General features: G+C 48.6%; 1 protein-coding gene across 3 annotated transcripts in view; it reads right to left on the bottom strand.

Moving 5' to 3' along the window:
- PLCB3 (phospholipase C beta 3) overlaps positions 1-25046 on the bottom strand; it is a 403369-nt gene that overhangs the window by 67813 nt on the left and 310510 nt on the right. For all 3 annotated transcript variants that reach the window (XM_063944960.1, XM_063944959.1, XM_063944961.1), the window contains exons 8-14: positions 24448-24548; positions 23603-23769; positions 23153-23299; positions 22178-22335; positions 22012-22094; positions 21759-21843; positions 9391-9562 (exon numbers count right to left, since the gene is read on the bottom strand). In XM_063944960.1, coding sequence (XP_063801030.1) covers positions 9391-9562; positions 21759-21843; positions 22012-22094; positions 22178-22335; positions 23153-23299; positions 23603-23769; positions 24448-24548 — 913 coding nt within the window. The remainder of the gene's footprint in view (positions 1-9390; positions 9563-21758; positions 21844-22011; positions 22095-22177; positions 22336-23152; positions 23300-23602; positions 23770-24447; positions 24549-25046) is intronic.

Here is a 25046-nt window from a genome sequence, read left to right as displayed (position 1 = left end):
CGTTTGTCTCGTCACCGTCGACACTAGACTCAGTATCTGTGTCAGGGTCTGTGTCGACCCACTGAGGTAACGGGCGTTTTAGCGCCCCTGACGGTGTCTGAGACGCCTGGACAGGCACTAATTGATTTGCCGGCTGTCTCATGTCGTCAACAGTTTTTTGCAAATTGCTGACATTATCACTTAATTGTTTAAATACAATCATCCAGTCAGGTGTCGACTCCCTAGGGGGTGACATCACCAACACAGGCAACTGCTCCGCCTCCACATCATTTTCCTCCTCATACATGTCGACACACGCGTACCGACACACAGCACACACACCGGGAATGCTCTGATAGAGGACAGGACCCCACTTAGCCCTTTGGAGAGACAGAGGGAGAGTCTGCCAGCACACACCCAGCGCTATATATATATACAGGGATAACCTTATATAAGTGTTATTCCCTTATAGCTGCTGTTATTATCGTTATTTGCTGCCAAAAATGCCCCCCCTTCTCTTTTTTACCCTGATTCTGAAGCAGGACTGCAGGGGAGAGTCAGGGAGCCGTCCTTCCAGCGGAGCTGTGAGGGAAAATGGCGCTTGTGTGCTGAGGAGATAGGCTCCGCCCCTTCACGACGTCCTTATCTCCCGCTTTTTTGTGTAAAAATGGCAGGGGTTAAAATACATCCATATAGCCCAGGAGCTATATGTGATGTATTCTTTTTGCCACCTAAGGTATATACTGTTATATTGCGTCTCAGGGCGCTCCCCCCCAGCGCCCTGCACCCTCAGTGACCGGAGTGTGAAGTGTGCTGAGAGCAATGGCGCACAGCTGCGGTGCTGTGCGCTACCTTAGTCTGAAGACAGGATGTCTTCTGCCGCCGATTTCACCGGACCTCTTCGTCTCTTCTGGCTCTGTAAGGGGGACGGCGGTGCGGCTCCGGTGACCCATCCAGGCTGAACCTGTGATCGTCCCTCTGGAGCTAATGTCCAGTAGCCTAAGAAACCCGATCCACTCTGCACTCAGGTGAGTCCGTTTCTTCTCCCCTTAGTCCCACGATGCAGTGAGCCTGTTGCCAGCAGGACTCACTGAAAATAAAAAAACCTAAACTAAACTTTTATTCTAAGCAGCTCAGGAGAGCCACCTAGATTGCACCCTTCTCGGCCGGGCACAAAAATCTAACTGAGGCTTGGAGGAGGGTCATAGGGGGAGGAGCCAGTGCACACCACCTGATCCTTAAGCTTTTATTTTGTGCCCTGTCTCCTGCGGAGCCGCTATTCCCCATGGTCCTTACGGAGTCCCAGCATCCACTAGGACGTCAGAGAAATAAGAATTTACTCACCGGTAATTCTATTTCTCGTAGTCCGTAGTGGATGCTGGGAACTCCATAAGGACCATGGGGAATAGACGGGCTCCGCAGGAGACTGGGCACTCTAAAAGCAAGATTAGGTACTATCTGGTGTGCACTGGCTCCTCCCTCTATGCCCCTCCTCCAGACCTCAGTTAAGGAAACTGTGCCCGGAAGAGCTGACACAACAAGGAAAGGATTTGGAATCCAGGGTAAGACTCATACCAGCCACACCAATCACACCGTACAACTCGTGATAACCATACCCAGTTAACAGTATGAACAACAACTGAGCCTCAGTAACAGATGGCTCATAACAATAACCCTTTAGTTAAGCAATAACTATATACATGTATTGCAGAGAGTCCGCACTTGGGACGGGCGCCCAGCATCCACTACGGACTACGAGAAATAGAATTACCGGTGAGTAAATTCTTATTTTCTCTGACGTCCTAAAGGATGCTGGGAACTCCGTAAGGACCATGGGGATTATACCAAAGCTCCCAAACGGGCGGGAGAGTGCGGATGACTCTGCAGCACCGAATGAGCAAAGGCAAGGTCCTCCTCAGCCAGGGTATCAAACTTGTAGAACTTAGCAATTGTGTTTGAACCCGACCAAGTAGCAGCTCAGCAAAGCTGTAAAGCCGAGACCCCTCGGGCAGCCGCCCAAGAAGAGCCCACCTTCCTTGTGGAATGGGCTTTTACTGATTTAGGATGCGGCAATCCTGCCGCAGAATGAGCTTGCTGAATCGTGTTACAGATCCAGCGCGCAATAGTTTGCTTTGAAGCAGGAGCACCCAGCTTGTTGGGTGCAAGCAGGATAAACAGCGAGTCAGTTTTCCTGACTCCAGCCGTCCTGGCTACATATATTTTCAAAGCCCTGACTACATCTAGTAACTTGGAGTCTTCCAAGTCCCATGTAGCCGCAGGCACCACAATAGGTTGGTTCAAATGATACGCTGATACCACCTTATGGAGAAATTGGGGACGAGTCCTCAATTCTGCCCTGTCCATATGGAAAATCAGATAAGGGCTTTTACATGACAAAGCCGCCAATTCTGACACACGCCTAGCCGAAGCTAAGGCCAATAGCATGACCACTTTCCACGTGAGATATTTTAGCTCCACGGTCTTAAGTGGCTCAAACCAGTGGGATTTCAGGAAATCCAACACAACGTTAAGATCCCAAGGTGCCACTGGAGGCACAAAAGGGGGCTGAATATGCAGCACTCCCTTAACAAACGTCTGAACTTCAGGCAGTGAAGCCAGTTCTTTATGAAAGAAAATAGATAGGGCCGAAATCTGGACCTTTATGGATCCTAATTTTAGGCCCATAGTCAATCCTGACTGTAGGAAGTGCAGGAATCGACCCAGCTGGAATTCCTCTGTAGGGGCCTTCCTGGCCTCACACCAAGCAACATATTTTCGCCATATACGGTGATAATGTTGTGCTGTCACGTCTTTCCTAGCCTTTATCAGCGTAGGAATCACTTCATCTGGAATGCCCTTTTCCGTTAGGATCCGGCGTTCAACCGCCATGCCGTCAAACGCAGCCGCGGTAAGTCTTGGAACAGACAGGGCCCCTGCTGTAACAGGTCCTGTCTGAGAGGCAGAGGCCATGGGTCCTCTGAGATCATTTCTTGTAGTTCTGGGTACCAAGTTCTTCTTGGCCAATCCGGAACGATGAGTATAGTTCTTACTCCTCTCTTTCTTACTATCCTCAGTACCTTGGGTATGAGAGGAAGAGGAGGGAACACATAAACCGACTGGTACACCCACGGTGTCACTAGTGCGTCCACAGCTATCGCCTGAGGGTCCCTTGACCTGGCGCAATATTTTTTTAGCTTTTTGTTGAGGCGGGACGTCATCATGTCCACCTGTGGCCGTTCCCAACGGTTTACAATCTGCGTGAAGACTTCTGGATGAAGTCCCCACTCTCCCGGGTGGAGGTCGTGCCTGCTGAGGAAGTCTGCTTCCCAGTTGTCCACTCCCGGAATGAACACTGCTGACAGTGCTAGCACGTGATTTTCCGCCCATCGGAGAATCCTTGTGGCTTCTGCCATAGCCATCCTGCTTCTTGTGCCGCCCTGGCGGTTTACATGGGCGACCGCCGTGATGTTGTCTGATTGAATCAGCACTGGTTGGTTTTGAAGCAGGGGCTCTGCTTGACTCAGGGCGTTGTAAATGGCCCTTAGTTCCAGTATATTTATGTGTAGTGAAGTCACCTGACTTGACCACAGTCCTTGGAAGTTCCTTCCCTGAGTGACTGCCCCCCATCCTCGGAGGCTTGCGTCCGTGGTCACCAGGACCCAGTACTGTATGCCGAATCTGCGGCCCTCGAGAAGATGAGCACTCTGCAGCCACCACAGCAGAGACACCCTGGCCCTTGGGGACAGGGAGATCAACCGATGCATCTGAAGATCCGATCCGGACCATTTGTCTAACAAATCCCACTGAAAGATCCTTGCATGGAACCTGCCGAAGGGAATTGCTTCGTAAGAAGCCACCATCTTTCCCAGGACTCGCGTGCAGTGATGCACCGACACCTGTTTTGGTTTCAGGAGGCCCCTGACCAGAGATGACAATTCCTGGGCCTTCTCCACCGGGAGAAACACCTTCTTCTGTTCTGTGTCCAGAATCATGCCCAGGAAGAGCAGACGCGTCGCAGGAATCAGCTGCGACTTTGGGATATTCAGAATCCAGCCATGCTGTTGCAACACTTCCTGAGAGAGTGCTACGCTGACTAACAACTGCTCTCTGGACCTCGCCTTTATAAGGAGATCGTCCAAGTACGGGATAATTATAACTCCCTTATTCCGAAGGAGTATCATCATTTCGGCCATTACCTTGGTAAATACCCTCGGTGCCGTGGACAGACCAAACGGCAACGTCTGGAATTGGTAATGACAATCCTGTACCACAAACCTGAGGTACTCCTGGTGAGGTGGGTAAACGGGGACATGCAAGTAAGCATCCTTGGTGTCCAGCGACACCATAAAATCCCCCTCTTCCAGGCTTGCAATAACCGCCCTGAGCGATTCCATTTTGAACTTGAACTTCCTTATATAAGTGTTCAAGGATTTTAAATTCAGAATGGGTCTCACCGAACCGTCTGGTTTCGGTACCACAAACATTGTGGAATAGTAACCCCGTCCCTGTTGAAGGAGGGGAACCTTGATTATCACCTGCTGGAGGTACAGCTTGTGAATCGCCGCCAGTACTACCTCCCTTTCCCTGGGAGCAGCTGGCAAGGCTGATTTGAGGTAACGGCGAGGGGGAGTCGCCTCGAACTCCAGCATGTATCCCTGAGATACAATTTGTACAGCCCAGAGATCCACTTGTGAGCGAACCCACTGGTTGCTGAAGTTTCGGAGACGCGCCCCCACCGCACCCGGCTCCGCCTGTGGAGCCCCAGCGTCATGCGGTGGACTTAGAGGAAGCGGGGGAGGATTTTTGTTCCTGGGAACTGGCTGCCTGGTGCAGCTTCTTTCCTCTACCCCTGCCTCTGGGCAGAAAGGATGCGCCTCTGATCCGCTTGCCTTTCTGAGGCCGAAAGGACTGTACATGATAATACAGTGCTTTCTTAGGCTGTGAGGGAACCTGAGGTAAAAAAGTTGACTTCCCGGCTGTTGCCGTGGATACGAGGTCCGAGAGACCGTCCCCAAACAATTCCTCACCCTTATAAGGCAAAACCTCCATGTGTCTTTTAGAATCAGCATCACCTGTCCACTGCCGAGTCCATAATACTCTCCTGGCAGAAATGGACATTGCATTAATTCTAGATGCCAGCAGGCAAATGTCCCTCTGTGCATCCCGCATATATAAGACGACGTCTTTTATATGTTCTATGGTTAGCAAAATAGTATCCCTGTCGAGGGAATCAATGTTGTCTGACAGGGAATCAGACCATGCGGCTGCAGCACTACACATCCATGCTGAAGCAATAGCAGGTCTCAGTATAGTACCTGAGTGTGTATACACAGACTTCAGGATAGCTTCCTGCTTTCTATCCGCAGGCTCCTTTAAGGCGGCCGTATCCTGAGACGGCAGTGCCATCTTTTTTGATAAGCGTGTGAGCGCCTTGTCCACCCTAGGGGATGTTTCCCAACGTAACCTGTCCGTTGGCGGGAAAGGGTACGCCATCAGTAACCTCTTAGAAATCACTAGTTTCTTATCAGGGGAACTCCACGCTTCCTCACACAATTCATTTAATTCATCAGATGGGGGAAAAGTCACTGGCTGCTTTTTCTCCCCAAACATAATACCCTTTTTGGTAGTAACCGGGTTAATATCAGAAATGTGCAATACATTTTTCATTGCCGTAATCATGCATCGGATGGCTTTTGTAGACTGTGCATTTGTCTCATCCTCATCTACACTGGAGTCAGACTCCGTGTCGACATCTGTGTCTACCATCTGAGCTAGCGGGCGTTTATGAGCCCCTGATGGCCTCTGAGACGCCTGGGCAGGTGCGGGCTGAGATCCCGGCTGTCCCAAGGCTGCTGCGTCATCGAACCTTTTATGTAAGGAGTTAACACTGTCTGTTAAGACCTTCCACATATCCATCCAATCCGGTCTCGGCCCCGTCGGGGGCGACACCACACTTATCTGCCCTTGCTCTGCCTCCACGTAACCCTCCTCATCAAACATGTCGACACAGCCGTACCGACACACCGCACACACACAGGGAATGCTCTGACTGAGGACAGGACCCCACAAAGTCCTTTGGGGAGACAAAGAGAGAGTATGCCAGCACACACCACAGCGCTATATAACACAGGGATTTACACTATACTGAGTGATTTTTCCCAATAGCTGCTTATATCTTATTTGCACCTAAATTTATGTGCCCCCCCTCTCTTTTTTACCCTACTTGTACAGGATACTGCAGGGGAGAGCCTGGGGAGCGTCCTTCCAGCGGAGCTGTGAAGAAAAAATGGCGCTGGTGTGCTGAGGAAGAAGGCCCCGCCCCCTCAGCGGCGGGCTTCTCCCGCGTTTTGTACATCTTAATGGCGGGGTTTTTTGCACATATACAGTTTTCCAGACTGTATTATGTGCATAATGTGCCAAAAGGTATTCTTATTGCTGCCCAGGGCGCCCCCCTGCTTCCCCCCCCAGCGCCCTGCACCCTACAGTGACCGGAGTGTGTGGTGTGCAGTGGGAGCAATGGCGCACAGCTGCAGTGCTGTGCGCTACCTTAATGAAGACCGGAGTCTTCTGCCGCCGATTTTATCTCCTTCTTCTGTCTCTGCAAGGGGGACGGCGGCGCGGCTCCGGGAACGGACGATCGAGGTCAGGCCCTGTGTTCGAACCCTCTGGAGCTAATGGTGTCCAGTAGCCTAAGAAGCACAAGCTAGCTGCAAGCAGGTAGGTTTGCTTCTCTCCCCTCAGTCCCACGAAGCAGTGAGTCTGTTGCCAGCAGATCTCACTGAAAATAAAAAACCTAACAAATACTTTCTTTCTAGCAAGCTCAGGAGAGCCCACTAGGAGCATCCAGCTCTGGCCGGGCACAGATTCTAACTGATGTCTGGAGGAGGGGCATAGAGGGAGGAGCCAGTGCACACCAGATAGTACCTAATCTTTCTTTTAGAGTGCCCAGTCTCCTGCGGAGCCCGTCTATTCCCCATGGTCCTTACGGAGTTCCCAGCATCCACTAGGACGTCAGAGAAATAGCTTTTAAAGTAGCCTCAGTTGTCTACTGTTGGTGGTATTTCCCACTTATCCCTATCCGCTGCGGGAAAGGGGTATGCCACCTTGATCCTATTAGGAATGAGAAATTTCTTATCAGGTGTATTCCAAATGCCATCAAAAAGGTCATTTAGTTCAAAACAAAGAGGAAAAGAAACCGAGCGTCTCTTTTCTTTGTAAATAAGGACCCTCGTTTCTGGTGTAAAGGGGTCCTCGTCAATACGTAATATGTCTTTGACAGCCACAATCATATATTGAATACTCTTAGCCAATTTAGTATATAACCTAGAATCAGCATAATCGGCACCAGTATCAGAGTCCGTGTCGGTATCGGTGTCATCTAATTGGTCAACACTACGTTTCAGTGACCCTTGAAATAAAGCGTCATCTACTGATTTCTTCCAAATCTGCAGTTGAGAGTCAGATTCAGTAAACTTTTGATTTAACAGTGTAACATTAGCATTTAAAGCAGTTAACCAATCAGCCGTCGGCGGTGCCGACAGGACCCCCAAAACATTTGGTGTCCCCAATAAATTATCCCCTTGAGAGGAAAATACTGCCTCAGGCATGTTGTCTCCCTGACAGCACCCAAAGAAAAGCCTGTGAGGGAACAAAAGGAAGGGAGCCAGCTCACACCCCAGTGCCAAAGTGCAGGTCCGAAAACACCCTCAAGTGTCACAGAGCTGCAGCGCTATATATCTGTATAGAAATAATCTGCCCCCCCTCGTTTTTATAGCCCCTGGTACTTGTCTGCTGTGAGGAAGGACCAGCGCTGCTGCTTGGAGGAGGAAATGGTGTCGAGTGAGCCTGGAGGAAGAAGCCCCGCCCCCAACATGGCACGCTTCTTCCCGCTTATTTTTACATGTTTATCCTGGCGGGGGTTTGCGGGCAGTGCCAGGGCACTGTACAGATATGCCAGCCTATTTTTAGCTCCCCAAGGCGCCCCCCCCTTCAGTACCCTGCACCCAGCGGTGTGTACAGTCCGGGAGCCTGGCGCGCACTGAGCAAATCATGCTGCGCGGTACCTCTACATGCCGTCTTTGTTGAAGAGAAGATGTCTTTTCCTCACATACTCGCCTGTCTTCTGACTTCTGGCTTGAAGAGGGGGCACGGCAAGCTGTGGGAGCGAGCATCCAGGAGAACCCAGCGTTCATCTCCCCTCAGGAGCTGAAGGCATCCTGTCAGCAGCAGCAGAGCCTTGAAACTCATTAGAAGTGGGTCTAGACTGCTCTCCCCTCCTTCCCACGAAGCAGGGAGTCTGTAGCCAGTAGATCTCCCCAAAATAAAAAACCTAACATTAAGTCTTTTCAGAGAAACTCTAAGAGCTCCCCCAAGTGCCTCCATCTCGCAGGGCACATTTTCTAAACTGAGTCTGGGGAGGGATATAGAGGGAGGAGCCAGGTTACGCCCCCTTTGAAAGTCTTAAAGTGCCCATGTCTCCTGCGGATCCGTCTATATCCCATGGTTCTTTTGGTGTCCCCAACATCCTCAAGGACGTAATAGAAAGGGGGCGTAAACTACTGGGGTCATAACCGCAGGAGCATTACCACTGGGGGGGGAGGGGGGGGGGGCTAAACTAAAGGGGGGCAAACTACTGGAGTTATAACCACAGGGGCATTACCACTGGGGGCATAACTACAGGGGCATAACTAGAGGAGGCTAAACAACTGGGGGCATTATCACTAAGGGCATTACTACTGGGGGTAGTACTAATGAGGGCACCGTAAAGGGGGAACTTCATAAGGGGCACCACTCCTTGGGACATAAGGGGCACTACTACTGGGGCATTGCATAAGGGGCGCCACTACTATGGGGTCTATATAAGGGGCACTGCCACTGTGGTCACTACCAGTACAGTGGACAGGCTGTAACTATTACGACTATTTGCAGCCGGCGATCATCGGCAAGCTATGCAGCAAGCATGTTAGATGGCTACATCTGTATGTTATAACATTTTGATGATTATGGCCCAATCATCAAGAGACGGATAAAGAGTGATAAAATACCAGCCAATCAGCTTCCTAACTGCCATGTTACAGGATGTGATGACAGGAGCTGGTTGGCTGGTACTTTATCACTCTTTATCCATCTCCACTCTATCACTTTTTAAGGCTTCAATACATTTGCGCATATGGGGTCTATTTACAAAGCCTTGGATGGAGATAAAGTCAACGGAGATAAAGTATCAGTCAATCCGCTCCTGTCATTTTTCAAACCCAGTCTGTGACATGTCAGTTAGGAGCGGATTGGCTGGTACTTTATCTCCATCTAAGGCTTAGTAAATAGACCCCTTAGTTTCTTATGTCTGGTCCAAAAAAGAAATGCTGAAAGCTGCATACAGTATACTCCCGACATGTAATCCCTGTCACATACCCACTGCAGGAGACTCGCACACACTTGAAGAGTCACTGTAAGTGTTGGAAGGCTGCTCACTCACTCTTCTCTTGACACTGCCCTTCCCCCCTCCCCTGTGCCTCTTCTTGTTCTTCACTAGAATCCTCCCCATGAGTTCCTGGGGGCTTGGGAGAGCCACACCTGGTTGAAGCTGAGGACCAAAACATTGACATTATAATTAACAGGTATGAAAGGTTATTGCTATGCAAGGGTTAAAAAGGACTGGGGTGGAGGAATGAGCTGCAGAGATTTATTATTATTTATTTACAGTTTCTTATATAGCACAGCATATTCTGTTGCGCTTTACAATTGGAACAACAGTAATAGAACAAAACTAGGTAATAACAGACAGAGAGAGGTAGGAAGGCCCTGCTCGCTAGCTTACAATCTATATGGAATTAGGCATTGATTCACAATGATAGGTGCTACATATTTCATAATGGTCCGGCCAGATTGCAAAGGTTTTAAATGGGCTGTATGATATGGTCACCCAGCAAGGTTGGCCAAGGGTCAGAAGGATGTGATTGTGAAGAAAGACAAAATATGTGAAGTTATGTGTGGACTGTACAAGGAGGATGTAATTAGATAGGGAGGCATTGAAGATTATGTGTGTGGGTCCAAAATTTTACAAGCTTATCTGAAGAGGTGAGTTTAAGGGAACTCTTGAACGTTTGGAGACTAGAGGCGAGTCTTATTGCATGGGAGGGAATTCTACAGAGTGGGTGCAGTCCGTGAAAAGTCCTGTAATTTTGAGTGGGAGCAAGTAATGCGTGTGGATGAGAGACACAGATCTTGTGCAGAGCGGAGAGGTTGGGTAGGGAGATATACGTTGGTGCAGTTTGGTTAATAGCCTTGTATGTAAGTAAAAGTATTTTATACTGAATACAGTAGAATACCAGTAATCAATGGAGGGACTGACAGAGTGGACCCGCAGACTATGAACGTCTAGCAAGGAAGACCAACTGCAGTCAGAATCAGAATCAGCTTTATTGGCCAGGTGTACTCATGTACACTAGAATTTTTTTGCGGTACAATGCATCACCAAGCAGGAACATGAAGGAGGAATACATAGCATAAGAAGGGGGAAAAAACGTAGCATACATTACACATATGAGTTCATACTGCACATTGCAACTGTACGATAGACTCGACACATTAGACATATACATGTTAGACTTTTTATATATTGTTCAGCTGGTGGACAGCTAGTGGGAAGAAGCTTTTAATGGATCTGGTCGACTTCGCGGGAATGGACCTGTAGCGTCTGCCTGATGGAAGCGGTTCAAACAGTTTGTGACCTGGGTGCTGCATATCTGCCACGATTTTCTCTGCTTGCTTCCTGACCCTTGACTGGCATAATTCCTGGACGGGAGGGATGTCAGCCTCAACGATCTTTTCAGCTGTCCTCACCACCCTTTGCAGCCTCTGTCTGTCCCTCTCATTTGCAGCTCCATAACAGACTGATCGAGGAACATAGGACCGATTCTACGATCGCTGTGTAGAAGATGAGCAGCAGCTTCTGCGGGATGTTGAATTTCCTGAGTTGCCTCAGAAAAAAACATCTGTTGCTGGGCCATCTGTATGACAGTGCTTATGTTGGGTCCCCATTTGAGGTCTCTGGAAATTTTTGACCCTAGGAACATGAAGGAGCTGACCCACGAAACCACGCTGTTGGCTATTACGAGTTGTTGCATGGCATTGGGTTTCCTTCCGAAGTCCACCACCATCTCAACTGTTTTGAGGGGAGTTAGTTCAAGGTTCTTCCTGCCGCACCACTGCATTAGCCGTTCCATTTCGCATCTGTATGCGTATTCATCTTCGTCCTAGATTAAGCCGATGACGGTGGTGTCGTCTGCAAATGTTATAATTTTTACTGATTGCTCGGCCGAGGTGCAGTCGTTGGTATATAGAGAGAAGCGCAGGGGGGAGAGGACACATCATTGATGGGCCCCCGTGCTGATCGTGCGCCCACTACATGTGAATGACCCGTCTTTCAACACCCGTATCCTTGTTGTCAGGAAGTCGATGATCCAGAAGCATGTTGATTCTGGGACCCCTAAGGAGAGGAGTTTGGCTTGCAGGATACTGGGGACGATTGTGTTGAATGCCGAACTGAAGTCGACAAATAGGACCCTCGCATAAGAGCCCGGTCGGTCTAGGTGCTGTAGGATGTAGTGCAGCCCCAAGTTAACTGCGTCCTCGACACTCCTGTTCGCTCGGTATGCGAACTGCAAGTAGTCTAGGTTGGTGTTAGTTGCTTCTCTCAGGTGGTTCAGCACCGGCCGTTCAAAGACTTTGATTGCCACAGATGTTAGTGCGATCGGCCTGTAGTCGTTTAGGTCTTTTCCAGTTGCGCTCTTTGAAACCAGGACGATTGTTGAACATTTAAAGCAGGAGGGAACGTCTCCAGTGAGGTGTTGAAGATCCTGGAGAAGATGGGGGCAAGCTGAACAGCACAGTTCTTTAGGGCAGATGGCGATACTCCGTCCAGGTCTGTGGCTTTCCTAGGTTTGACCCTTCTGAACATTCCTTCTACCTCTTTCTGATCCGCCCGCAGTGCCTGGGAGTGGGGACCAGGATAGGGGAGTGGGTGGTCAGCTTCGCCCGGGTCAGGGGCAGGACTGGGACAGGGTGCCTCCTTCTCAAATCTGCAGTAAAAGTTGTTCAGCTCGCCCGCCAGTTTATGGTGCATGACAGTGGGTTTTCAGGTTTTCTTGTAGCTGGTTATGGCTTGCATATCTCTCCAAACTGATGCGGGGTCGTTGGCCAAAAGGTTGTTAGTCTGCTTGTTGGAGAATCGGTGTTTAGCCAGCCTGATTTCGCGTGTCAGGGAGCTCCTGGCCTGTCTGTACAGGGCCCAGTCCCCGCTGTGTAAGCCTCCTCCTTGGCCCGACGAAGCTTCCTGAGTTGGGAGTTGAACCAAGACTTGTTGTCATTGAAGGTGTGGACTGTTTTTGTTGGCACACACGTGTCCTCGCAGAAACTGATGTAGGATGTCACTACATCTGCCAGATCGTCCAGGTCAGTAGCAGAAGTTTGAAAAACCCTCCAATCTGTGCAGTCAAAAAGGCCTGACGCTTCAGCTTTGCTTCGCTTGTCCAGCATTTGACGGACCTGACCATGGGCTTTTCCGTCCTCAACTTCTGGATGCATGTAGGGAGCAGGTGGACTATGCAATTGTCGGAGAGGCCTAGTGTTGCGTGGGGGATGGACCGGTAAGCTGTCTTGATGGAGGTATAGCAGTGGTCTAGGGTTCGCCCCTCCCTGGTATGGCACTTGACTTGCTGCTTGTACTTAGGCAGCTCCTGGCTCAGGTTGGCGTTGTTGAAGTCTCCCAGTACTATAAGCAGTGAGTCCGGATATTTGAGTTCTGTATCTGTTATCCTGGTGGCCAGCTGTTGCAGGGCATCGTTTGCGCTTGCTTAGGGTGGGGATATACAGTAGTGTTGAGGCAAATTCTCGGAGGGAGTAGAACGGGTTGCAGTTAATGATGAGCGTCTCCAATTGCGGGCTGCTTAATTTACTTAGGATCGTAAAGTTGGAGCACCACCCTTCGTTTATGTAGAAGCCTCTGGTTTTCCGCTGAGGTCCTTATCGCGGTCAGCCCTGAAGAGGCTGTAGCACGGCAGTGACAGTGTGGAGTCGGTAATTAGGTCGTCCAGCCACGTCTCAGTGAAGCATAGGATGGATAACCCAGCAGTGCCTGACCTTGCGTTGCTCATGAACAGGGATAGCTCATCCTTCTTGTTGACGAGGGATCAAGTGTTTGAGAGTAGGATTGCTGGAAGAGCAGATCCATGGCCTCTGTGTCTCCACTTGACTAGGGCCCCAGCACAGCAGCCCCTCTTGCGGGTCCCACACCTCTTGTGTGCTCCATTCTGCCCTTAGGTCCGCTGGGGATCCCACTCGGGCACCCTGTCCGCTGTTTTGACTGCAGCTGAGGGGGCATGCCCAGTCCATCCTGGGTGGGACAGCATGCAAGCCTGGGCTGTCGCTGCTCCACTGCTGGGAGTTTGGTTGTGGGGCACCCGCCGGTCATTGTCCCATGCCACGGGGGACTTTTCTGCTCCGTTATGCCTCCTGGTGGTGCCACGGGAGGCCAGCTTCACACCACAGCTCCCAGGGGCCACTGCTGCACCCCAACTACAGGAGCTGGAGTTGTGCGATGGGCCATCCTGGTCGAGGGTCATGGATGGAGAAGCAGCAGGGGGAGTGCCAGTGAGGGGGGTGAGCCATGGGGCTGCGGGCCAGTGAAGGGGGTGAGCCAGCGAGGGCGTGTGCCGTGGCTATGCCGTTCATTAAATTAATGGACTGGGAGATGGGTGTACTGAGGGCAGCAGCAGGGGGGAGAGTCAGTGTAGGGGGTGAGCCAGTGAGGCCGCGGCTAGGCCATCACTGGGCTGGGGGCCGCCGCTAGTACTCACCGAGACAGGGACTTCCACACTGTCTTCTCCGTTGGCTGTCCCATGGGAGCCGCCGCTGGCCTTTCCAGGAGCCGGGTCTCCAGGTCGCGGGCTGAGGGGCACTCTTCCTCCTCTGCGCCCGGTGTACGTACCGCTTCCTGAGGTGCTCGCCGGGCCTCCAGGCTTGAGGGCATCGCCGGCGACTCTCTCATGGGCGGCCACAAAGGGCCACCGCGGGGGTACCGGGGAGCCAGCCGCACGTTTCCCGACGGGGCGCCTCTTCTCCTTGGGCTGCTGCGAAGCCGTCGCCATACTTCCGGCCGCTCCGGCTTATCTGCTCACACACAGGACAGCGAGAGCAGCAAGAACCGCCAATCCGGCCACCAGCTCCAGTGAGTTTGGCCGGGGGGCAAGTCCTGAGAACCCCAGATTTCCTCTCTGCTGTTCTGGCAGTGGTGCTCACGGGGAGGGGGGAATATAATAATATAAAAAAATGAAAAAACCGAAGGCTGCTTGGCAGAGCAGCACCGAGGCAGCCATCCGCGGTGCCATCTTGAACTCGTTTATAATGTTATGTGATCCAAAAATTATAATGGGTTCATGAACAGAGTTATTGCTATAACCTATTGTTGCTCTTTATATTTGAGACAAGTGATAAATAAAATAGCTTTGCTTTTTCTGTTGCTGATTTAGTCAATTATTCCAGGACAAAGCAGGCTTGTAGAGAGGTGTTAGAATCCAATTCCTATTGTATAGGTGTGAAAAATCTCAGTGTGAGAGGCCTTTGAAGTAGATTTCTTGTGGGGGTAGTGATAACATGTGTCCTGGGAAATGGCTGGGGTCCTGCGATTTGAAATGAACAGTGACCCTCAGCAATTCAGAGCCTGAATATACTGTATATTAGTTGATTAATGCAAGAAGTCAGAGTTATGTCAGTGTTGCTCAGAGAACAGAGGTGAATGATGTCTAAATAGGGGCTGGATGGAGCCAAAGATAGGTTGTAGTCCACAGTACCTTGTCTGGAATGTCCAGTGCAGAGTACAGTAGATGCCAAACTGAAGGTGGAGAGATGCAGAGGTTTCAATCCAGTATGTATCTCAGCGCAGGAATGCAATCCATTGGTTTTGATAAGATGTCCGCGTAGAGTAGTACAAGTTAAAGGTAAGTCCTTAGATATTTATGATGGTTCATAGGTCAGCTGTGTTGAATTTAAGCTGTTTTATGGAGATGATCAGGAGGATACAGGAGCATGCAGAAGGTGAGGCAGCCATTTTGGGCACCAGATGTTTTATATTCAAAACGGATTGTAGTGGTGAGAGCCTATTAAGGCTAAAGTAAAGCCTTTCATACTTTCAGGGGACGTATGATGCAGTCGACAGCTTCAACTGTATAGAAATGCATGTTTTTCAGTGCACATTGTCTAATTTAATCAAAAAATGCCACATAATAATGATTCATATAAAACTACAAATGAGGCTAACTGATCAGTGGTTATAGAGTGATAGGCTGTAAATATATACTTTTGCACAGTGCAGCTCTTCAGATTGTTCACCTCACTGCACACCCTTCGCACCATTCTATTTTGTAGAATCATCTCCCAAAGGCGGAAAGAAAACGTATGTATCTTGATATATGCAGGGAAGATCTTTTATGCATTGTAAAGGATCATTTACCAAGAAGCCCTATATGGGTGTTCTGCATGTAATCAGTGATGAGGGCATATTTTAATTTGTAAGGGCAACATTTTATACGCGCTATATCGCTACAGCTACTGTACCTGTAGCAATACATCATGTCTAACATTTTGCCCTTAAAATATGGCCTCTTCACTGATTAAGTGCAGTATGATAGAGTGAACACTACTATATGGATACTATGGATTCTGATAGGAACATTAAAATAAGAATTTACTTACCGATAATTCTATTTCTCGGAGTCCGTAGTGGATGCTGGGGTTCCTGAAAGGACCATGGGGAATAGCGGCTCCGCAGGAGACAGGGCACAAAAAGTAAAGCTTTAGGATCAGGTGGTGTGCACTGGCTCCTCCCCCTATGACCCTCCTCCAAGCCTCAGTTAGGATACTGTGCCCGGACGAGCGTACACAATAAGGAAGGATTTATGAATCCCGGGTAAGACTCATACCAGCCACACCAATCACACTGTACAACCTGTGATCTGAACCCAGTTAACAGTATGATAACAGCGGAGCCTCTGAAAGATGGCTCACAACAATAATAACCCGATTTTTGTAACTATGTACAAGTATTGCAGATAATCCGCACTTGGGATGGGCGCCCAGCATCCACTACGGACTCCGAGAAATAGAATTATCGGTAAGTAAATTCTTATTTTCTCTATCGTCCTAGTGGATGCTGGGGTTCCTGAAAGGACCATGGGGATTATACCAAAGCTCCCAAACGGGCGGGAGAGTGCGGATGACTCTGCAGCACTGAATGAGAGAACTCCAGGTCCTCCTTAGCCAGGTTATCAAATTTGTAGGATTTTACAAACGTGTCTGCCCCTGACTAAATAGCCGCTCGGCAAAGTTGTAAAGCCGAGACCCCTCGGGCAGCCGCCCAAGATGAGCCCACCTTCCTTGTGGAATGGGCATTTACATATTTTGGCTGTGGCAGGCCTGCCACAGAATGTGCAAGCTGAATTGTATTACACATCCAACTAGCAAAAGTCTGCTTAGAAGCAAGAGCACCCAGTTTGTTGGGTGCATACAGGATAACAGCAAGTCAGTTTTCCTGACTCCAGCCGTCCTGGAACCTATATTTTCAGGGCCCTGACCACATCTAGCAACTTGGAGTCCTCCAAGTCCCTAGTAGGCGCAAGACACCACAATAAGCTGGTTCAGGTGAAACACTGACACCACCTTAGGGAGAGAACTGGGGACGAGTCCGCAGCTCTGCCCTGTCCGAATGGACAAACAGATATGGGCTTTTTTGAGAAAAAAACCACCAATTTGACACTCGCCTGGTCCAGGCCAGGTCCAAGAGCATGTTCACTTTTCATGTGAGATGCTTCAAATCCACAGATTTGACTGGTTTTAAACCAATGTGTTTTGAGGAATCCCAGAACTACGTTGAGATCCCACAGTGCCACTGGAGGCACAAAAGGGGGTTGTATATGCAATACTCCCTTGACAAACTTCTGGACTTCAGGAACTGAAGCCAATTCTTTCTGGAAGAAAAATCGACAGGGCCGAAATTTGAACCTTAATGGACCCCAATTTGAGGCCCATAGACACTCCTGTTTGCAGGAAATGCAGGAATCGACCGAGTTGAAATTTCTTCGTGGGGCCTTCCTGGCCTCACACCACGCAACATATTTTCGCCACATGTGGTGATAATGTTGTGCGGTCACCTCCTTTCTGGCTTTGACCAGGGTAGGAATGACCTCTTCCTGAATGCCTTTTCCCTTAGGATCCGGCGTTCCACCGCCATGCCGTCAAACGCAGCTGCGGTAAGTCTTGGAACAGACATGGTACTTGCTGAAACAAGTCCCTTCTTAGCGGCAGAGGCCATAAGTCCTCTGTGAGCATCTCTTGAAGTTCCGGGTACCAAGTCCTTCTTGGCCAATCCGGAGCCATGAGTATAGTTCTTACTCCTCTACGTCTTATAATTCTCAGTACCTTAGGTATGAAAAGCAGAGGATGGAACACATACACCGACTGGTACACCCACGGTGTTACCAGAACGTCCACAGCTATTGCCTGAGGGTCTCTTAACCTGGCGCAATACCTGTCCCGTTTTTTGTTCAGACGGGACGCCATCATGTCCACCTTTGGTAATTCCCAACGGTTTACAATCATGTGGAAAACTTCCCCATGAAGTTCCCACTCTGCCGGGTGGAGGTCGTGCCTACTGAGGAAGTCTGCTTCCCAGTTTCCATTCCCGGAATGAAACACTGCTGACAGTGCTATCACATGATTTTCCGCCCAGCGAAAAGTCCTTGCAGTTTTTGCCACTGCCCTCCTGCTTCTTGTGCCGCCCTGTCTATTTACGTGGGCGACTGCCGTGATGTTTTATCCCACTGGATCAATACCGGCTGACCTTGAAGCAGAGGTCTTGCTAAGCTTAGAGCATTATAAATTTACCCTTAGCTATATTTATGTGGAGAAAAGTCTCCAGACTTGATCACACTCCCTGGAAATTTTTTCCTTGTGTGACTGCTCCCCAGCCTCTCGGGCTGGCCTCCGTGGTCACCAACATCCAAAACTGAATGCCGAATCTGCGGCCCTCTAGAAGATGAGCACTCTGTAACCACCACAGGAGAGACACCCTTGTCCTTGGATATAGGGTTATCCGCTGATGCATCTGAAGATGCGATCCGGACCATTTGTCCAGCAGATCCCACTGAAAAGTTCTTGCATGAAATCTGCCGACTGGAATTGCTTCGAAGGAAGTCACCATTTTTTTACCATGGCCCTTGTGCAATGATGCACTGATTTTAGGAGGTTCCTGACTAGCTCGGATAACTCCCTGGCTTTCTCTTCCGGGAGAAACACCTTTTTTCTGGACTGTGTCCAGAATCATCCCTAAGCACAGGAGACTTGTTGTCGGGATCAGCTGCGATTTTGGAATATTTAGAATCCACCCCTGCTGTTGTAACAGTATCCGAGATAGTGCTACTCCGACCTCCAACTGTTCCCTGGACTTTGCCCTTATCAGGAGATCGTCCAAGTAAGGGATAATTAAGACGCCTTTTCTTCGAAGAAGAACCATCATTTCGGCCATTACCTTGGTAAAGACCCGGGGTGCCGTGGACAATCCAAACGGCAGCGTCTGAAACTGATAGTGACAGTTCTGTACCACGAACCTGAGGTACCCTTAGTGATAAGGGCAAATTTGGGACATGGAGGTAAGCATCCCTGATGTCTCGGGACACCATATAGTCCCCTTCTTCCCGGTTCGTTATCACTGCTCTGAGTGACTCCATCTTGATTTGAACCTTTGTAAGTGTTCAAATTTTTTTAGATTTAGAATAGGTCTCACCTAGCCTTCTGGCTTCAGTACCACAATATAGTGTGGAATAATACCCCTTTTCTTGTTGTAGGAGGGGTAATTTAATTATCACCTGCTGGGAATACAGCTCGTGAATTGTTTCCCATACTGCCTCCTTGTCGGAGGGAGACCTTGGTAAAGCAGACTTCAGGAGCCTGCGCAGGGGAAACGTCTCGACATTCCAATCTGTACCCCTGGGATACTACTTGTAGGATCCAGGGGTCCTGTACGGTCTCAGCGTCATGCTGAGAGCTTGTCAGAAGCGGTGGAACGCTTCTGTTCCTGGGAATGGGCTGCCTGCTGCAGTCTTCTTCCCTTTCCTCTATCCCTGGGCAGATATGACTCTTATAGGGACGAAAGGACTGAAGCTGAAAAGACGGTGTCTTTTTCTGCAGAGATGTGACTTAGGGTAAAAAACGGTGGATTTTCCAGCAGTTGCCGTGGCCACCAGGTCCGATGGACCGACCCCAAATAACTCCTCTTCCTTTATACGGCAATACACCTTTGTGCCGTTTGGAATCTGCATCACCTGACCACTGTCGTGTCCATAAACATCTTCTGGCAGATATGGACATCGCACTTACTCTTGATGCCAGAGTGCAAATATCCCTCTGTGCATCTCGCATATATAGAAATGCATCCTTTAAATGCTCTATAGTCAATAAAATACTGTCCCTGTCAAGGGTATCAATATTTTTAGTCAGGGAATCCGACCAAGCCACCCCAGCTCTGCACATCCAGGCTGAGGCGATCGCTGGTCGCAGTATAACACCAGTATGTGTGTATATACTTTTTATGATATTTTCCAGCCTCCCGTCAGCTGGCTCCTTGAGGACGGCCCTATCTATAGACGGTACCGCCACTTGTTCTGATAAGCGTGTGCGCGCCTTATCCACCCTAAGGGGTGTTTCCCAACGCGCCCTAACTTCTGGCGGGAAAGGGTATACCGCCCATATTTTCTATCGGGGGGAACCCACGCATCATCACACACTTCATTTAATTTATCTGATTCAGGAAAAACTACGGTAGTTTTTTCACATCCCACATAATACCCTCTTTTGTGGTACTTGTAGTATCAGAAATATGTAACACCTCCTTCATTGCCCTTAACGTGTGGCCCTAATAAGGAATACGTTTGTTTATTCACCGTCGACACTGGATTCAGTGTCCCTGTCTGTGTCTGTGTCGACCGACTAAAGTAAACGGGCGTTTTAAAACCCCTGACGGTGTTTTTGAGACGTCTGGACCGGTACTAATTGTTTGTCGGCCGTCTCATGTCGTCAACCGACCTTGCCGCGTGTTGACATTATCACGTAATTCCCTAAATAAGCCATCCATTCCGGTGTCGACTCCCTAGAGAGTGACATCACCATTACAGGCAATTGCTCCGCCTCCTCACCAACATCGTCCTCATACATGTCGACACACACGTACCGACACACAGCACACACACAGGGAATGCTCTGATAGAGGACAGGACCTACTAGCCCTTTGGAGAGACAGAGGGAGAGTTTGCCAGCACACACCAAAAACGCTATAATTATATAGGGACAACCTTATATAAGTGTTTTCCCTTATAGCATCTTTTTTATATATTTCTAACGCCAAATTAGTGCCCCCCCTCTCTGTTTTAACCCTGTTTCTGTAGTGCAGTGCAGGGGAGAGCCTGGGAGCCTTCCCTCCAGCCTTTCTGTGAGGGAAAATGGCGCTGTGTGCTGAGGAGATAGGCCCCGCCCCTTTTTCGGCGGCCTCGTCTCCCGCTCTTAACGGATTCTGGCAGGGGTTAAATATCTCCATATAGCCCCCGGAGGCTATATGTGAGGTATTTTTAGCCAAAATCAGGTTTTCATTGCCTCCCAGGGCGCCCCCCTCCCAGCGCCCTGCACCCTCAGTGACTGCCGTGTGAAGTGTGCTGAGAGGAAATGGCGCACAGCTGCAGTGCTGTGCGCTACCTTAAGAAGACTGAGGAGTCTTCATGCCACCGATTCTGGACCTTCTTCTTGTTTCAGCATCTGCAAGGGGGCCGGCGGCGAGGCTCCGGTGACCATCCAGGCTGTACCTGTGATCGTCCCTCTGGAGCTAATGTCCAGTAGCCAAAGAAGCCAATCCATCCTGCACGCAGGTGAGTTCACTTCTTCTCCCCTAAGTCCCTCGATGCAGTGATCCTGTTGCCAGCAGGACTCACTGTAAAATAAAAAACCTAAGCTAAACTTTTCTAAGCAGCTCTTTAGGAGAGCCACCTAGATTGCACCCTTCTCGGCCGGGCACAAAAATCTAACTGAGGCTTGGAGGAGGGTCATAGGGGGAGGAGCCAGTGCACACCACCTGATCCTAAAGCTTTACTTTTTGTGCCCTGTCTCCTGCGGAGCCGCTATTCCCCATGGTCCTTTCAGGAACCCCAGCATCCACTAGGACGATAGAGAAAGGGGCATTATGCTGTTTGGTGGGTTTGTAGTTAAGTAGCCGACAGTTGGGATCCCAGCGGTCACGATCCCGGCTTACAGGGGTTATTCTCACTCGTGGGTGTCCACGACACCCATAGAGTGGAAAGAGAACCTGTGGCGCGCGAGCCTGCAAGGGGACTCTTTGCGCTTGTTCCACTGCTGGCATATTGACGATCGGGATGCCGTTGTCGGTATACTGAAGTCTAGCTTCCAGATTGTCAGTAAATCATACTGATCCCGTTTGGGGACACGCTGTGCTATCAGGACAATTAGGCAATATAACCTACCACAGTGAACCAGTGTGGTAAACATTGGACTGAGGGGTTGGAGAACGGAAAACAAGGAATGGAGCAGATCACCAAAGAGAGAATTGTGTCACCTGATAGCACAAGGGAGTGTGTGGAGGGAAATATGGTGTAGGGAGAAGATAACAGGATAATGAATGGAAAAGATAGAAGTAGAATAGCTGAATGTACAATATAAAGTCTCACAGGATATTTCTCCAGGGGTTCGATTAAGAGCGCATCTCCAAAGATGTTCCTACAATACTCGGCCATCTTAGCTTGTTGCTTTGCGCTGCAGAAAACAGGAGAGAGAGAGAGAACAATTAACACAATTAAATGAGTGAAAAATAAATTCACAAAAGAGGGAATACATGGGAATTATTTAGAGTACCTTAAACACTGCACAAAAAAGTAATGAGGAGTACCAAATTAAATGGAAAAGTATAGGTGTAGTACTTACGAGTCAACGTGATTTTCAAATGATAAAATGACTGGAAACTGTGAGGTTTTAAAGGCACTTTCTGCTATTGCTTCAATGACTTCCTGTTCAACAGAGGAGATAATTACAAATTATAGAGGATCACACACTATAAATTCCATTCTCCGCTTTGTCACTTGTTTAGCACCTTGAATGGTATCTCAGTGGTCATGGTGAAACCATGGGTAATGAAGGGCTCTTCATCTTGGGGACGTCCCTTCCAGCAGTCCAACTCAATACAGCGGCAACCTGTGAGCAGCACCTGTCTGTACATCTCCACGGAGGAGTTACCAGTCAGCTGTCCGGCTACACAACATCAGTCACAGAGAGGGTGTGAGAAAGGAAGAGTGGTCGCATGTAGGCGGAGCAAGGGAGAAAAAAGACAAAGGTTACACACTCTTTATTAATCACTAGTATAATAGTCCAACTCTTTATTTATCACTAGTATAGCGGACCCACTCTTTATTAATCACTAGTATAGCGCACCCACTCTTTATTCATCACCAGTATAGAGGACACCAATTCGCTCGACCCAACCCCCTACTCTGGGCAGCCCCACCTCCTCCCTGCTACCCACCCACCCCCACCCCTACCCCCACCACCACCACCACTCAGCCTCCATCATAACTGCCCCACACCTCCCATACTTAACCTGGCGGCCGGTCCTCCTCTTATAGGTCTGTCCCATCTCCCTTGTAGTGAGAGCTGTTGAAGACACAGGCTTCCACTGCACATGAACTAAGAAGATGAGACAGACCTTCTACAATTATTAAACAGAAGGTACTTTATCTCCACCCACTTTATCTCCATCCAAGGCTTAGTAAATAGACCCCTCTATAACTGTTCAGTTTGAGAATGGAGTTCATATAATGGAGTGATTTATTTATACGTAAGCTATAACATGGATTAAACATGTTAAAGGAAAAAAGTACATATAGAGTGGATGGCTGCTCTCAATTAATCTACTTCATTATTCTGCTATTTAATATAATAATCTGTGAATAATATGAACAACATGCAGACTAGGTATTCATTTACTGTACATACAAAATCGGAGGCCCAGCTCAGTGCTAGGAGCAGTATTCTGTCAAACATCTGTGTACGTGTCCCATGGCCATCTTACCGGTGAGGTAAGTGTTGTGGGAGGAATTGATAAAGTAACTGGTGAGCGGTTGTGTCATGTCATCACTCAGATCAAGGGCCTCTGGGGGAACAATGCTGTTCTCATCCCCACCCAAGAAGCGACTAAAGCCTTCCATGGACATCTGGTCTGGAAAGGAAAGGAAAGTTTAGACAAAATCCAAATATATAACCTTACTTCCACCTCCAAAATGTCCCAGTTTAGGTGGGACAGTCCCTGCTGCCAGAGATGAGATGAGCAGGGATCTACACTACTGGTGCCTGTTGCAGTGCAGGGTTTCTACATAGGTGGGGGAAGGGGGACTGAGATCAGCCTATTTTTTTTTTGGAAACCCCATAGGGTGTGGAACAGCCCAACTGTGACATTATTATGCCCTATATTGGCCGAAAACTCACAATGATATGGCACTTGAGCCATTCTTTTTGCACTTACCCCTCTGCAGAAATTGTTTGTTGGGCTCGTACTTCTCAATAAGCTGGCGCACCTGGTCCCTCTTTAGTGGTGGGAAAAGGATCTCATTAAGTCGTGGATCCCTCTGCTTCTGGTTTAGGAATTCCATCAATTGCTCCAGATTTAAGTAAGGTTTCCCTTTAGCTCCACTATGATAAGAATAATGAAAATAGGCAGAAAGCAACGACAAAGTGGAATACACAGAGACTTTGGAAATAAAAGCAGCGAGGATGAATAGTTTGACCTTGTTGGTTTCGTACAAAGGAATTTGGATCATACATTGGCTTACATGCAGTAAGTTTGCTTTTGGCATATTTTCTCTTTGTTGAAAAATAAAAAAAGTGGGAAGAATACACAGCAACAATGAGTAGAATATGGGATACAGTAAGAGGAAAAAACAATAAAAAAGCAGAGTGAATGGAGCATTAAAGAAGTAAAAATGTAATAAAAAAGTACAGATGAACATTATGCCAGCACTACAGATATGTCCATAAGGATGATGGCAAGCAACAAAGCATTCATGGAACTAGTAACCTCCACGAGAGGAAAAGAAGAGAAGAGAGGTGGAAGATGGAATATGAGTGAGAAAAAGGGTTGCATGATAATAAAATAAGGAGGTAGGCTGATAATAGAATAAATGTTGTCTTTTAAATAGTAAAAGCTATATAAAACAATATAAAATATATATTTAACATTATAAGATGTAGGAAAGGCAGCTAATAATATACTGTATAAAGAAAATTAATCATTTCACAATCATAATTAGTAATACACCATATGTTTATAATGGAGAAAATATAGAAGGAATGTATGTGTAAACAACTCACAGCTCCAACAGGATCTTATCGATGTCCGGGCGAAGGCATAACTTATTGAGAAATCGCTCAAAAATTTCAAAGGTGAACTCCTCCGGCTTGATGGACTCACTCTAAACAGAAGATAAAGGGTAATATTTAAAAAAAAAAAAAAACCTTGGCACTATGCAGGAACAGCATAAGGAAGGCTAAGGGCCATTATAAAGTGTTCACAAAGAAAGTTTACTGATAAGAAAGGGAAAGCTCTCCTGTCACATGGTCTTCTCAGGAGCCCAATCAATGTTCACAAACTCAGAGCCAACTACCTGGCCCTGAGCACATGGGCACTGTCCTCAAGGACCTAGCAGTTCAAGTACAGACAGAGAGTGATGCAGCTGTGGCTGATCTGTACCATAATCACCCAAGCAATGAAGGCAGGGTCTCACAACCACAAGAGTTGGAAATCTATGTTCTATCCATATAAGCAATATGCGACAACTGATGGGTGGGCTTCCTGAGCATCCAACATCCAGGCGAATGAACCTTACATCCTAAAATCCAACCATGTCACAGTGTCGGAACGGGGCATGAAGGAACCACAGGGGGAATGCAGTGATAGGGGCCCATTGCAG

This window comes from Pseudophryne corroboree, chromosome 11 (genome assembly GCF_028390025.1).
Source record: "Pseudophryne corroboree isolate aPseCor3 chromosome 11, aPseCor3.hap2, whole genome shotgun sequence".
Classification (NCBI taxonomy): Eukaryota; Metazoa; Chordata; class Amphibia; order Anura; family Myobatrachidae; genus Pseudophryne; species Pseudophryne corroboree.
The sequence above is the reverse complement of the archived record's forward strand: the minus strand, read 5'-3'. Positions and strand labels throughout refer to the sequence as shown.